Raw genomic sequence first — 15191 nt, 5'->3', positions numbered from 1 at the left:
CTTTGCCAATATGAGGCTGTCCCACTTTACCAATAGCACATTGGTAAAGTGGGACAGTGATAAAATCTGTTATAAAAATAAAAGTATAAAGAATAAATATGTGATTTTGAGATGTTTTGTTTGCAGATGCATTCCATTATATAATGTATCAACAAAATCTGCATGTCTGTTAGTTTTAAAAAGTTATAACCTTAAGATCATAAATCCATAAATGCTATGTCATTGGACATACCTTCGCCTTTTTACTACTTGGTGGTAGATTACGGTTTGCCACCACATATGAAGTGAATTAATATCCACAAAACCATTATTTTCTTATCCTGCACATTCTAATTATTCAGTGTGTATGTATTTTTAGTAATAAAATATGACACATTAAAAAATAATCATGATTAAAGTTAAGTGTCCCACTTTACCCATTGTCCCACTTTACCCATATTCACCCTATGTCATGTGCGCTTTAAGCATATTTGCATGACACCAAAATCCTGAAAAATGATGCTCGTCTCGGTCTTTATCTTTACATGACGGACTTGCTTTCGCTTTGCCACATCGCAACAAAAAAACACGACGCTGATAATCTAAAAATATCAAATAAAAACGTGCGTCGAAGTACAATAAATCTGGTCACGTGGTATTGTTGTTACGTAGCAACGACTTCCGGAAATAATCGTTCCGCGCACAAGAGTTTTCTGGTTTTCTGCAGCGGTACAGCCTGCGCGTTCATGGATTCACCTCCACCAGCTGCAGATCTGCACCTGATTTGTTTATGGATCAACGCTGCAGCAGACTGACCCCGTGATGGTGGATATAACCAAATGGCCCATGTTCAGCCTGATGACCGCACAGGAACTGTCCTCCATTCGGAAAGCCTGTGTTTTTGGAGCGTCGGCGAACGAGGCCATCTACATGACCAGTGATGATGAGGTAGTGTGAGTTTCAGCAACGCCGACTGATGTCCATATTTACTTAATTTATCTTAAGTAGGCTGCACGTTTGTTTTGTTTCCTAGTCCAAGCTTTTGCCCATGCTTTTGTACCAAACATGTACTAGGCTACAGAGGAAGAACTTTGACATGACAACAATACTTTTATCCCCTGTCTCTGCTTCTTTAGGTGCATGTGTTTGGCTTGAACTGTAGCAACTGTTTGGGTACAGGAGACAGTTTAAGCACCATTGTACCCAAGAAACTGGACTTCCTGAATGGCAGAAAGGTGGTCAGCTTCAGTTATGGCAGTGGACCCCATGTGCTGCTCGCTACTGAAGGTATCAACATAAACCATGTGTGCAATTATATAGTGTGCCAAAACATTTCTTTCCTTTTTAGATGGTGAGCTGTTTGCCTGGGGTCATAACAGCTATAGCCAACTTGGGAATGGCACAACCAACCAGGGGGTTTCTCCAGTCCTTGTGTCTGCAAACCTGCACAATAAGAAGGTCAAAGCAGTGGCCTGTGGTTCTCATCATTCATTGGCTTTAACTGACTCTGGAGAGGTGTGTTTGGGTTATAGTGCTCCCTATTTACTGTATATAATGTTATTGCAAATGTTTTATTGTGTTAACATGTTTTACTACTTATGTTTGACCAAGGTAATGCATGCTCTAAGAATTACTTAGGGTTACAAAAAAAACTTTTTGTAAGGTGACTAAAAAACCACAAACATTTTTGCAATGCAGAGTTCTTTATCAGGTCAGGTTTTTATGCTCAGTGGATTTTCCAATCTCTGTATTCCATGAGGCACATGATTTTACTTTCTGTTGAACTGTTAAAACCAACCCTAAGGGATGTTACAACCAGTCCCAGCTAGATTTCTACAAAATATCCAGTCATAACTTTTGGCGTTTCTAAGAAGTGAACTTACGTATAAAATATTAAAAGTGCCTCAATTTACCTTTCAGAAATGGTCACCAACACAAGCTAGTTTGTAAACTCAGCTGCTTTGTGTGCCAAAATATATGCACAAATGCAAATTATGTTATAACCAACTCACAGACAGGCACCAGGACGGAAGGCATTATAAAGACAATGGTCTTCGGCAAAATTTATAGAGTAAATTGGCACCAATCAGCACCTAAAAAAATAGACCATGTGTGTCGTTTTTTCAGGAGTATTTTTCTACCAAATCTCGGTCACAATGAGGCCAACACTTTTAAGCGATAAGAAGCTTTTTTTCTGAACACATGAGGAATGCAGATAAGCGGCTTTCAGTGAAGTAAATAAAACTAGGGAACTTGTGATAGTAATAAATTTAATAACATTTTATTTTTGATGAAAATGTAAGCATTTGTTAGGTCTCTTTCTGCACAATTCATAGCATAGTCTAATTGTGTGACCCTTGACAGGTCTTTGCATGGGGCTATAATAACTGTGGACAAGTAGGTTCAGGATCCACAGCCAACCAGCCCACTCCCCGTAGAGTGTCCTGCGGTTTGCAGAATAAGACGGCTGTGAGCATTGTCTGTGGTCAGACTTCATCCCTGGCTGTAGTGGACAATGGCGAGGTTAAATGAGTGTAACTCCAATTCTGAAAATATTGTTTTTGTGTGTGTCGTTTTTTCTTTAAGTGTTGTCTCTCATGCAGGTGTATGGTTGGGGCTATAATGGAAACGGACAACTTGGCCTGGGGAATAATGGAAACCAGCTAACACCATGCCGGTTAACTGGTCTGCAGGGTCTATGTGTGCAACAGGTAATAGCATTTAATTCAGATAGATTTCCCTGTAGATGTTGAGCCAAAATAGACAATATTGTGAATGCTTGTGAGTAAACCATTGAAACAAAGCTTCTGCACCAAAATCTCTTCTGTTGTCCTGGGATGATCAAACCCCTTGAGAATTTTAGCTATGAGGCATGACCTAACAATCATGTCAGATGCTAATCTTTCGTGCTTCTTTGGTAGAACGTAGTACCTATTATACCCATGTTGAGGACAAAGCCAAGGTTGATTTGTGAACGTAACCATATTTTATTCCAGATTGTCTCCGGCTATGCACATTCCCTGGCTCTTACAGATGAAGGACTGCTGTATGTTTGGGGCTCCAATACATACGGGCAATTGGGCACTGGCAACAAGAGCAACCAGCTGAGCCCGGTTCAGATAATGGCAGAGAAAGAGAGGCAAGAATCATTGTAAATTCTAATATTCATAAACTGAACATATTGGCTTACCCTTTGTCTGTCTTTAAAATAGAATTGTTGAGATTTCCGCTTGTCACTCGACGCACACATCCGCGGCTAAGACTCAGAGCGGTCAGGTCTATATGTGGGGTCAGTGCCGGGGCCAGTCCATCGTGCTGCCTCACCTCACACACTTCACCTGCACAGATGATGTTTTTGCTTGCTTCGCCACCCCTTCAGTAATGTGGAGGCTTCTTTCCATGGGTAAGCCTAAATAGTCCACTTCATAATCATTTTTTTCTCTGCATAAGGGAACCAGTCCTTCTCCAGCCCTTTCCCAGTTTCTCATCAAAGGATTTCTCTTTTGTTGTTGTTACAAAATCTGCCACTTTTAAGTTACATATTGGCAATGCAACTTTACTTACACCGCGCATTTCGTACACAAGGCAACTCAAGTGGAAGTGGAAACCTTTTAATTATTTTGTAGAAATATGTATCATCTACTAACTTCCAAAGGTGAACTCTAAGTCATGTAGTTACTGTGGGTTTTCCAGTTCCGAGACGCAAGGATCACAGGGAAAGAGGATCTTGTTCAATGAAGTCTTTTATTGATGGTTCAGAGCCCCAGAATGACATGTCTGCATTTCATCATTTCATAGGTAGAGTCTGAATAGCATAACACAACTGTGCTTCTTATGAAGTGATATTGACGTCACTTCTGATAAAGAAAAAGCACATGTGCAGAGCACAAGGTAATAAGTAATTCAAAAGTTTGAATAACACAGTAGAGAGTCCATATGTTAACATACAGGCTTACAGTTGAGAACTAGTCCTTATGTTAGATCGTAGACCACCATAACATAACGTCGGTGTTGATGCTGTAAATATACAGATGCCCACTTCTGTAATGCAGTAGTTTTCCAGTTCGAACTTGTGCTATATTTTATTGTATAATGACAAATAAAGCTGATCTACCTTTTGATGATGAAGCAGAAATAGACAGTTTTGAGGCCGTACTTTTGAAGTCTGCCTTGAACCGTTTTTAATGCTATATTAGCAAGCAATGAATAAAACAAACGCTTCCACATTACATAAATATCTTCGAAGCTTAAGCAGCTTTCTGCCATTTTTGTTACACTATTTCTGTTAAACATTGTCATCCTTTTCACACTTTCGGAGTGTATGTGTTACTTGCTCTATTAGAACATGAAGACTTCTTGACAGTCGCGAAGTCTCTGAAAAAGGAGTTTGATAACCCAGAGACCGCTGACCTCAAGTTTTGTGTGGATGGGAAATATATTTATGTGCACAAAGCAGTTCTCAAAATCAGGTCCGTGTCTTCATTATTTAAGTACATAAAAAAATATTGTAAGATGAAAAAACAACGTATTGTCTTTCAGGTGTGAGCATTTCAGGTCTATGTTTCAGTCCCACTGGAATGAAGATATGAAGGAGATTATTGAAATAGATCAGTTCTCGTATCCAGTTTACCGATCTTTCCTGGAGTTCCTCTACACAGACGATGTGGCGCTACCTCCTGAAGATGCCATTGGTTAGCCTTGACCACACAGATGATGATGATTTAGTCCGCTTCATGTTCATTGTACAGTTATTTTTTTGTCACTCTGCATCAGGGCTTTTGGATCTTGCCACTTCATATTGTGAAAATCGTCTTAAACGTCTTTGTCAGAACATCATCAAGAGGGGAATAACAGTCGAGAATGCGTTTTCACTTCTGTCAGCAGCAGTGCGCTATGACGCAGAGGTACAATGTGTGTCTGAAGTGTTGACTGAAAATACAGGCAATTATATACTTTTTTTTTTTTCTTTTTTAAATATACTTTATTTAGGATCTTGAGGAGTTCTGCTTCAAGTTTTGTGTCAATCACCTGACTGAAGTAACCCAGACTGAAGCTTTTTGGCAAATTGACGGCAACCTGCTCAAAGACTTCATATGTCGGGCCAGTCGCTGTGGCGCTTTCAGGAACTGATCATTATATCGCATGCACTTCTGGGACACAAAAATCTTCAGAAGTTCCAACGAATATAAAGAACGACGGTGACTATCAGGCCATAACACGCATGAACGACTGTTTTATCTTTTAATGACTGTGCCTGCTTGTTTTTGCCGCTTGCTCTCTCGTTTGCACTTCTCGTATCATGTAAAATGAACAGCACTGAATAAGTTACTGACCTGTCCTAATCTTTTGCACAGATGGACTGTAAACACGCAGTGCCATTGACTGTCAATGTGAATGTAAGTTGTTAGAAATAATAGTTTTATATCACTTTGTTGTAAGTAAAACAGTATTTTTAGTACATAATAAATTATGGGTATTCTGATTTACTTATTCATCAATATTAATGTATACAGTTTATTCAAATTGTTCAGCAGTTGATGTGGTTAAATTCATTATATTTAACCTTCATCACATTTCACTAGCAAGGACCACGCCACAACAAAGTGCAATTAAGATTTTATTCACAAGGTTATGGGCGAGACTGTGGGTGGGGGATCCGTCTCGGATGAACCCAGCTTTTCGGGACCCCCCTTCTAAGCAGGAAAATCATTGCTGAAATGGAACAGACATGAAGGGAGGGACAGTTTCAAACAAACTGAGATGACGATATTGACTCTATTTAAATGGAGCGTCTACAGATGTGCGGAACTGTTAATTTTCATCTTTGCAGAAACAAGCTCTAAAGCTGCTGCTGCCTGCTGGAGGTTGGTTAGTTTCTTTTGAATATCTGTCAGAAGAAAAACAAACACATTGCACTGTTTGAGAAAATAATTATACCAAACCCACCCACTAAATTCCCTAATGCCTTTAATATTACCATGTTGTTGTTTGGCTACAAGCTCCTCAAATTTTCCAGAAGCCACAATTACGTTAAAGGCCACATCACAATCTGCAGGTGATGAACAGGTGTTAGCTTGTGCACAGAAACATGAATATTACAGGTTTTCTCACATACCTTTTTTACTGGCCTCCCCAGAAGTTATTCTTGTGAATATGTCTGTCATTTCTCTGATAAAATTACTGAAGATTACTTGTGTGCACCCAGCGGAAGCACAGTCTCTCCAGAAGTTTGAAGAGTCTATGGAAATGTCAGGGGCCTCCACAAGAAGCAGAAAATGGTTTAGAGTGTGTATCCTAAAAACAATGTACTAATCACTCATTCTAATGTACAGGGCAGTCTGCAGGCACATATCATTTCTGCCTAGTTCTAATGTAGCGTACAAAATGTATAACTTACCAAGGGTGCAACTGAAGCCCCTCCATTCTCAGCTTTGTCCTGATTCTCCATTTGAAGGGTTTCACCCCTCATAACATTATCACCATGACTCTGCATACCTGAACTTGTCCCCGGAGCAATCGGAGCATGTTTTCTGAGAATAAAATATGATTACTGTAGATGTCAACATGTTGATGTTTGATGGTTTTAATGAAGTACCTACCTGTTTGACTGTTTAAGGAAAGGGCCACAATGATATGGAAAAGGATTTAAAGTACACTTTAGTGATATGGATCATGATATTCATCATGTGCTATGAGACCAGAAATAATACTGAATACTGACCAGCTCTTTTGGAGCAGAGTTGGCATTTTCGTCAAGATCAAACTCTAAAGGTGCAAACATGGCAATTTCTTCAGAGTTGGTTACATCTGTAGTAAACACAAGTGCATTAAAGAACTGGGGTGAATATTTTCTTAGGGGGAAAGAAATGTAATAAACAGTAATTTACCTGGTTCGGAATCTGACTCAATTATTAAGCGCTTTTGTACTTTCTTCTCTTTTTGACTGTAGGACACAAATTGAAAGGCCAAAAACACCTCAAACAATACCATTTTAAAAGACAAATAAGTGAATAAGTGTCTTGATAGCCTAGTGGATAAGACTATTGCACACGTACATGGATCGAGATCAGATTTGTAATCTGATATAAATATAATCAGATAATAAAAAGAAGAAAAAAAGAAAAAGAAATATAATCACGTGAAGATTTCCAGTCTTCACATGTGCAGAAACAAACCAGAAAAATACATCAAAAAGACAGTGCTCGGTTTACATAGTCAGGGTTCAGTTAACGGAAGTAATCAGATCTGATTACATTCACTTAAGAAATCTGATGGTCCAAAAGTCTGGGACCTACATGCGCAGGTGTAGTTGTGGATTTGTAAAGCAACTGAACTATTTGCTCACCACTCCCTTCAATCAACTCCATCTGCAGAACCAGGAGGAGCTGACTGAAAACGAGGTCCAGGGTTCAAGCCTAGTTTAATGTGCGTTATTTTCTCTTGTCATTGTCATGATCTCAGCTAAGTAAACAACAAGCACAAACTGTGCTTTATCTCTCTTAAAGGATGTAAGAGGTGAAGAACAGGGAGAGACATTCAGCAAACTATCAGAGCTGGGACTCAAACCCACAACACTGAGGATGAAGAGTTATGTGCAGCAATCTTAACCACTCGACGATCAGCTGCACTTACTTTAAACAAATGTGGGGTCTATTTAATGGACAACGTCTGGGATTGTTTAATTTGTTTTTACTAAAAATGTTTTAAATTGTATTATATTTGTATATATTGTTTAACTTTTGTCTTTGTTATATTACTTCAGATGGAATGTTCCAAAAATCTGTTGAACGTCACTCCTAACTCTTCTCCCCTTTCACTCTGTTCTTTCCAACCCAATTAAGCCAAAACAAAACAGAACAAAACAAAAACAAAATGGAAACATAAATGGTATCTGCCTTACCAGTCACTAAAATCCAACTTTCTCTGTAAAATAGACAGAGTGATAAACACAGTAGAATGGAGACAGCGGTCTTAAAAAGAATAATGTATTACCTTGGGATTATGAGTGGAAACATTGGATGAGTTTGAGTCATCATCGGAGAGTCCCACTTATAGAGATAAAATAAGTGGGAAAAGAGATAAAACAATCTTTTCTCACACCTTTGAATTCTGATAAATCACAGTTCATTTCAATGTTATAATTCCATTTATTATTTATATTGCTCTAATATAAAATGTATTCTTACATTTCATTAACAAACTAAAAACAATTAAATAAATCTATATGAAATTCCCAGGGGTCGTTTGTGTTGTGTCAAAACATATGATGACATTATTTGTATGATTATGATCATGAGTTAAAGCTTTAACTTTCTCCCAAAAAATACATTAACTCAATAATATATAGTTATCTGAGTGTTGTGTTTTAGGACAGTTATAAGTGCTTTTGCTCCATTTGCTACCAGTGTCCTCTACAACACACTTATGCAATGTATTTATTCATTTTTTTTCAATAGGCAGAATGCTTCAATTAACTAAACTTTGAGTAAACATGAAAAATATCAAGCCATCTTCAGATTCAAACTGCAAAAAACCTTAATATGAACAATTTACTTAAGTCTCAGCTCTTTATAAAAGGTTAAAGGTGGGTCCGGATGAGAGCCACAGTTAAGTTTATGAGCAGTGTTGGCAAAGATGTCGCTGTGCTGTGTAAACTATGATCCTGTGGAGGAAGTGGCTCTCATTTCTAGTCATGGGGCTGGAGGTCCAAACTGGAAAAGGGCTAAATATTCTGCGGGCACCAGGGCCTTGTTGGAACTGTATGTGGAATAGTAGAAGTATTAATGGGTCACTCACATTTTGATTTCTTACAGCGACTACAGTAGATCCTTGGAAAAAAGAAAACACAGAGGTTGAATGTTTCATCACACAAAAACATAACATCATCAGGCTGAATGACAGTATAAATGGACTTAGAATTGCCGATAGGGAGCATAAAATTACTCTCTATGCTGATGATGTTTTAATTGTAGTAACTCACCCAGAGACATCTATTCCGTGCCTTACTGAGATAATTAACGTTTTCGGTAGTTTTTCAGGTTACAAGATTAATTTCATCAAATCTGTGGCCATGCCTTTGGGCCTTTCGAACTCAAAACAAATACCTTTGGGATCTTTTCCTTTTAAACGGTCCCCGGAGGATTTCACTTACCTGGGAATACGTGTAACGCCTAAATTTGAACTAATGTATAAAGCTAACTTTCCCCCATTATTTGACCGCATTCGGCTCGACTTGGAGAGATGGAATACTCTTCCTATTTCTTGGATGGGCCGAATCGCATTATTAAAAATGAATGTTCTTCCTAGACTACTTTACCCATTACAGATGGTTCCAGTTATGTTGTCTCGCAAAGTAATTAAACAATTAAATGGTTGGTTTAGCGCCTTTATATGGTCTAAAAGAAAAGCACGACTTAAGATAGCTATGCTATGCTGCCCCTCAGCAGAAGGAGGTCTTGATCTCCCAGATATTAAACATTACCAAATTAGCACACATTTGCGTATCATATCAGATTGGGTACATAACAGACCCACGTCACTGTGGATGGATATAGAAAGCTCTATGTCTACATTTTTATTAGCAACCTTATTATTTATTCGAAAGATTAGATCCATAAAATGTGCTTGTTCCAATCCCATTACTCTCGCTACAGCTATTGCATGGCAAATGCTTAAAAAACTAGAAGGACGGTCAAATACAACTTCGCGTTTTACACCAATATGGAAAAATCCAGAGTTTGTACCCGGAATGGCGGATAACAGATTTCAAAATTGGGCACATAAAGGTTTATCTAAATTACAGGACTTTTTTGAGGGACCTACTCTTATGTTATTTAACCAGATAACTGAGAAGTATGACATTTCAAGGAGTGATTTTTACCAGTATTTACAGGTGAGGGACTTTATCCGAAGAGATGCTGCAGATTTGACACTTCAGGATATATCAGACACTGAGAGACACTATCTGACACAAATCTGCTAGCTCTATCAGGATATTTGATAACATCCTTAAAGAGTACTCGTCAGTCAACACTACGCACTTGAGAGAACTGTGGGAAAAGGAACTTAACTGTGTTATTACTGAGGATGAATGGGAAAATATTTGGGGTAATGTGAAAACATTATGTGTTTGTAATAAAGTTAAAGCAACTCAACTTATGATTCTTCATAGAGCCCACATCTTTCCGTATCTACGTTACAAATTTAAGCCAAACTCCTCCCCACTGTGCTTGTAGTGTAACGTTGAGATTGGTACCTTTACACACGGCTTTTGGTCTTGTATAAAAGTGCAACATTTCTGGCAAATGGTTGGACACGAAATAGAAAAAATATTTTCTGTTGATTTGAAATGTAACCTTTTGTTTTTGTTGCTTGGATTAACGGACCCTGTTATCAACAACAAACACCATAAGAAATTGTATCGAATGCTTACTTTTTGTGCCAGGAAGTGTTTGCTGGTTAACTGGATTTCAGACCAAATTCCCACAAGGACACAGAACTATTTTCAGCTACATTTCCCTTGACCACTTGACTTGTCGACTGAATCACAGGGACGAGGTCTTTCGAAAGACTTGGGAACTTTTCTTAATGTATGTCGGACTGGAGGTATCAGCTATTGTTAAACGGGCATTTGCATTTTGAAGTGAAAAATGCCGTTGTTTGTATGGGCCAATGTGTGTTTCTTTGTATGTTTGATTGTTCGTTATTTGATTTATTTACTCTTATTATTCTGTTTATTGTCTTTTTGTATGTGCGTGTGTTGGTGTAAAAAAAAGCAAAAAATGGCAATAAACATATTTCTGAAAAAAAAACAAAAAACATAACATCAAAATCACATCGTAGGCAACTTACCCAAACTGGCCATTTTCTTTGTCTTCAACAATATGAGCTCCTGCTTGAATTGCACAAGGATAATGGTAGGATTTTTGGCAGCGTCCGTTTTCACACCCCACAGTGGCACCTTTTTTGCAACACTTTTTACAACTCTGTAATGATAATAATGTGCGAGAATGATTTTGTGTGGATCTTGCTCACACTCTGTCAATAGTTACACTACATTAGTACACAACAGCTGCACATTAGTACAGCTGTTGTGTACTCATGTAATATCTAGTCTGTTTCAAATGAGCCTAGACACAGTATTATCATGTTATTTTGGTCTTTTTTTTTTTTTTTTTTTTTTACCAATTTGCGTCCACGTTGTTTCTCTGACAAAACATCTTTGGCAGAAAAACCAAACAAGTCATCCAGCTGTGGAGATTCCCGACAGAAAAGCCCAGAAGAAAACAGCTGCAAAGTGAAATAAAATAAAAAATTCAAAAACAATTAGTATTTTAAGCTAGTGATTTGTTAAGAACTATGAATAAGCCAATGTAAATGTTTAAGCAAAAATAATACTGACACTTTAGATATTTACATACACTCTACATTATCAGACCATAACATTCCTGAACCCAGTCTAATTGTTAACACTTTGTTTTACAACACCCTTGACACATTGTACCTGACAAAATTAGGACAATGTAATGTGCTATAACAGTGTGTAATAACTTGTACCTAAGTAGTACATACACTATGAAATAATGTGTATTAGTACTTTGGAGGTTCATAATGTAATAAGACATAAGACCCTAACTCTAACCCCAAACCTAACTCTGAGAGTCTCTTATTTCATTACGTACCTCCAAACTTATTATTTGCCTACACATTGTTACAAAACAGATTTCATTGCACTAAATTTAGATTGGTAAACAATACAACAATGTAGTGTAAAATAAAGTGTCACCCAAAATTTGTTTTGTCCTCCTTTAATATACAGGTCAGGTGCTTGTCATATAAGTATGTAAGTAAGAATATCGTTCAATAGTTCATTTATTTCTGTTATTCAACTTAAAATGTGAAACTAATAAATGATATAGACTCATTACATGCAGAGTGACATATGTCAAGCCTTTGTTTGTTATAACTTTGATGATTATGGCTTACAGTCCATTTTTAAAACATTCTAATTTTCAGAGATTTTTAATTTGGGGTTTTTACAAGCTGTGAACCATAATAATCAAAATGATAACAAATAAAGGCTACATATCTCACTTTGCATGAAATGAGTCCATCATTAGTTTCACAGTTTAAGTTGAATAACAGAAGTGAATGCACTTTTTCATGATATTCTAATTATATGACGAGCAGCTGTTATTGTAAGACCTATGTGGGAACAGCACTGTGCATCAATGTATCAGTAAAATGAGTTTTCTAGCATTTTTCTATGACCCTGAAAAGATGTAAATCGTGCAAATCAACAACAAATATGTTACAAAAGTTATGGAATGGGTTTGGCATTTGTAATTTAGTGGTTTCCTCTTTCACAGTTTGTAAATTAAAAAAACAAAAATAAATAAAAATCCGGTAAAGGGTGTTTTATTCTCAATTGCTACTTTTCTTTGGTGCAGATTCTACAAATAAATAAATTGAGAACAAGAGTTAAAAACTTTATATCAGAGTATCAGAACTTGAGCGGGCTGGCCTTAGTGCAGTAATGCAGGCAGCCTTCAGACTCCGGGTAGGGCTGCTAGTATTGCAGATAAACTAAAAGCAAATAACGCACTCAGTTCATACCAGACAGTTCTGATGAGCAGTCACTTCTTCCTTTGTGGACAGAGCCCCGGTGACTTTGTTCTCCACAGACATCTCACAGAGCACGCACGTCACGTCGTTATCAGAGTCCATTTTACTCCCTTTAAAAGTGTATTCAGCCAGGTTATCTCACCAGAACCGGGACTCGGGACAAGAAAGGCGTTAAAGCAACAATGTTTCAGCTCGATTCTCCCATTTTGAATCGAGCCACACTCTCTCGGCGCCGTTTACGCTTGTTGCCAGGTTTGAAAACAGTTGCCCCCCTCAGGAGTTAACCAGGGTTACCGACGGAAGGCTTTTGCAGGGGCGCAGATAGGTTTTTGAAACTGGGGGGGACAAAGCTGCTCAGGCATGACAACCTATCAAACTTAATTGCCCATCATTGCAAGACAATAATGCGTATTGGTACGGTTTCTAATCACTCACCAAGCATGCCACATGACGTATGAAAAAGCAGTCCTGACGTAGGCTACACTGTCTGATAACCAAGTAAACCAACAGCTCGCGTTTCGCATTTTGACACACGCACAGCCCAGTCAACACAAACACATGAGCGCAATACCGTTTCTCGCCGCATATCAAAGTGAACGGTCAAGGGAGGCGCTGTTTCGCACATTGCAAAATGCTTGCAAGATATTTTTCTTCATAAAAGTGAGGGGGACGGATCCAGGTGAATGAAAATCTGGGTACGTCATGTCCCCCCCGTCCCCCCCGCTATCTGCGCCCATGGGCTTTTGTGTACATTTTTATTGCACAGTATCACGGTTACTCATTCTTACATTTACTTCGGAGCATTGTGTAATTGTTATTTTGTTACATGTAATCAAAACGTCCAGTAACATGTCATGATTTAGAAGTATGTTATGTTAGGCCTATAACGCATGATTATTGTTTATCTGGCAGAAACCCATTTGCACTTTCAGTTTCATTTCACGTGGCTCGAACGCCTACACTCTTCTGATTGACTTCATAGACTCATTTAGAAACACATCAAATTCTAGTAAAGTAGTGTTTTTGTTGATGTAAGGAGGTACAAGCTGCAGTTTGCTATTAAAGCTGGGGTACCTGATTTTTTATTTTGTCCCAAACTTGTTTCTAGCTCTCACAGTCCCTCCTGTGTATTCAAATTGTTCAAAGAATGTAATTTCATGCACATTTCACACCCGTATACAGCATTAAGTGGTGGCAAAGTGAAGCAGGGGCGGACACCCCCAAGATGAATGCCACTCATTTAGATTGGACTTCTATCATCCATTGCTCAATAAAACTTTTGGTGAAGACAATACAACAAGGTCTGTGTTCTGCTGTGTTTACAACACACTCTAAGGTGGCAAAAATAAATGTATTCCACGACACCAAAAAATCAGGTACCCCAGCTTTAAAGGGGGGGTATTATGCAAAATCGACTTTTAAATCAAGCTTTACATCATGTTTTTATGTCATTTCCTCATTAAAAACATGCCTGAAGTGTTGCCTTGGCAAGTTCACGTATTTTTGAGTAATCTGTAAAAACTGGCAGCCATTTTAGGGATAGGTTTGCCTGAGTCCTCCTAGAAACGCCCCCACCTCCTGGAGACGCCTCCGAGCTTTCGTCACAAGCCGAGTAACCAACCACTGCTCCTCAGCAGAACCCCCTCCCCACTGATGCCACAGACAGCGTGTGGAGGGAGCGTGTCTGAAAGAGCCAGAGGTTCTTAAAGAGACAGAGGCCTATTTCAAGACATTCGTTACAGCCATTTTGAGAGAGCAATTTTATACAAGGCAGTTATTCTAATTTACTGCATTTACAGACCAACAGAAGGTTTCGTCACCATTGTAGTGTGATATAGACTGGTGCTATGTGATTGAAAAAAGCATAATACCCCCTCTTTAAATGCGGACATAACATTCATCATTTGGTAAGCTACAATAATTTATCATTATTGTTAATATCTTATGTATTAATTTGCAATAAGCATGACAATCTTATTACAAGACTTTTATTTATTTATATATATATATAAAAAAGTCACAAACTTGTGACATCTGCATACATCATGATATACAATATAGCATTTCAATAACAAACTTCTCATGACAAACATACAATATCTACATTCCACATAATCCCCAAAGGGAATAAATTAGATCTATACAGTGGTTCACCTTCACGCAAACATTTGAGACTGTAGCTTACTTGATCCACAAAGTTTTGAGCATTATGTTTTTAGACAAACGCTCAGAGCAGCTGGTAGTTACATGAACTGACACAGAGTCTACAGACACCTATACAAATGTGTAATCTGCATTTTGACAACTGTAAATAAATAAACAAAAAAAACATTCATCAAATCTATGTAAGCTGTTGGTAACGTTTGTAGTTAGTAGTTTGTTCAGTACTGTGTAAGTGAGAGTTGGTTCCAACACAACATAATGACAGATAACACTTTTGTCCAGTCCGGCTGGATCATTCACACATCCTTTACAGCAAGTGTCTGCAACGTCAGGCCCGAAATATTGGCCCCAGTGAATATTCCAATCCTCCAAGATTATTTTGACCAGAAACCAGGACAGGCTAAACAAATTGATGGTTTTGGGTA

General features: G+C 38.1%; 2 protein-coding genes across 2 annotated transcripts; one reads left to right on the top strand and one right to left on the bottom strand.

Annotated features, from left to right (window-relative positions):
- The first annotated feature begins 673 nt into the window (after positions 1-673).
- LOC306967653 (RCC1 and BTB domain-containing protein 1-like) lies at positions 674-5395 on the top strand. Its single transcript, XM_079562753.1, has 11 exons — positions 674-927; positions 1116-1266; positions 1328-1494; positions 2344-2502; positions 2583-2690; positions 2976-3118; positions 3192-3382; positions 4322-4448; positions 4519-4670; positions 4753-4883; positions 4969-5395. The coding sequence occupies exons 1-11, from the start codon at positions 802-804 to the stop codon at positions 5107-5109; spliced, it is 1596 nt and encodes a 531-aa protein (XP_079418879.1). The 5' UTR covers positions 674-801; the 3' UTR covers positions 5110-5395.
- Positions 5396-6559: 1164 nt separating this feature from the next.
- On the bottom strand, positions 6560-12859 carry phf11 (PHD finger protein 11). The gene is made up of 9 exons (XM_079562772.1): positions 12595-12859; positions 11164-11268; positions 10831-10964; positions 8776-8807; positions 7972-8027; positions 7880-7902; positions 6867-6922; positions 6701-6786; positions 6560-6586 (listed from the first exon to the last, which is right to left on the bottom strand). Exons 1-9 carry the CDS (start codon positions 12703-12705, stop codon positions 6575-6577), a joined length of 615 nt encoding a protein of 204 aa, XP_079418898.1. The 5' UTR covers positions 12706-12859; the 3' UTR covers positions 6560-6574.
- Positions 12860-15191: the final 2332 nt, after the last annotated feature.

Source organism: Gobius niger (assembly GCF_951799975.1).
Source record: "Gobius niger genome assembly, chromosome: 9".
Lineage (NCBI taxonomy): Eukaryota > Metazoa > Chordata > Actinopteri > Gobiiformes > Gobiidae > Gobius > Gobius niger.
Note: the sequence above shows the minus strand (reverse complement) of the source record. Positions and strands in the feature narration are given on the sequence as shown.

Excerpts from the sequence above, each read along its gene's own strand:
- LOC306967653 (XM_079562753.1), top strand. The coding sequence starts at position 802 with ATGGTGGATATAACCAAATGGCCCATGTTCAGCCTGATGACCGCACAG. Across the intron at positions 3,119-3,191 it reads ATAATGGCAGAGAAAGAGAG|AATTGTTGAGATTTCCGCTT; the intron begins GCAAGAATCATT and ends TCTTTAAAATAG. Across the intron at positions 4,449-4,518 it reads AAAGCAGTTCTCAAAATCAG|GTGTGAGCATTTCAGGTCTA; the intron begins GTCCGTGTCTTC and ends ATTGTCTTTCAG.
- phf11 (XM_079562772.1), bottom strand. The coding sequence starts at position 12,705 with ATGGACTCTGATAACGACGTGACGTGCGTGCTCTGTGAGATGTCTGTG. Across the intron at positions 7,903-7,971 it reads TTTCCACTCATAATCCCAAG|AGAAAGTTGGATTTTAGTGA; the intron begins GTAATACATTAT and ends TCTATTTTACAG. Across the intron at positions 6,787-6,866 it reads TGAGTCAGATTCCGAACCAG|ATGTAACCAACTCTGAAGAA; the intron begins GTAAATTACTGT and ends TGTTTACTACAG.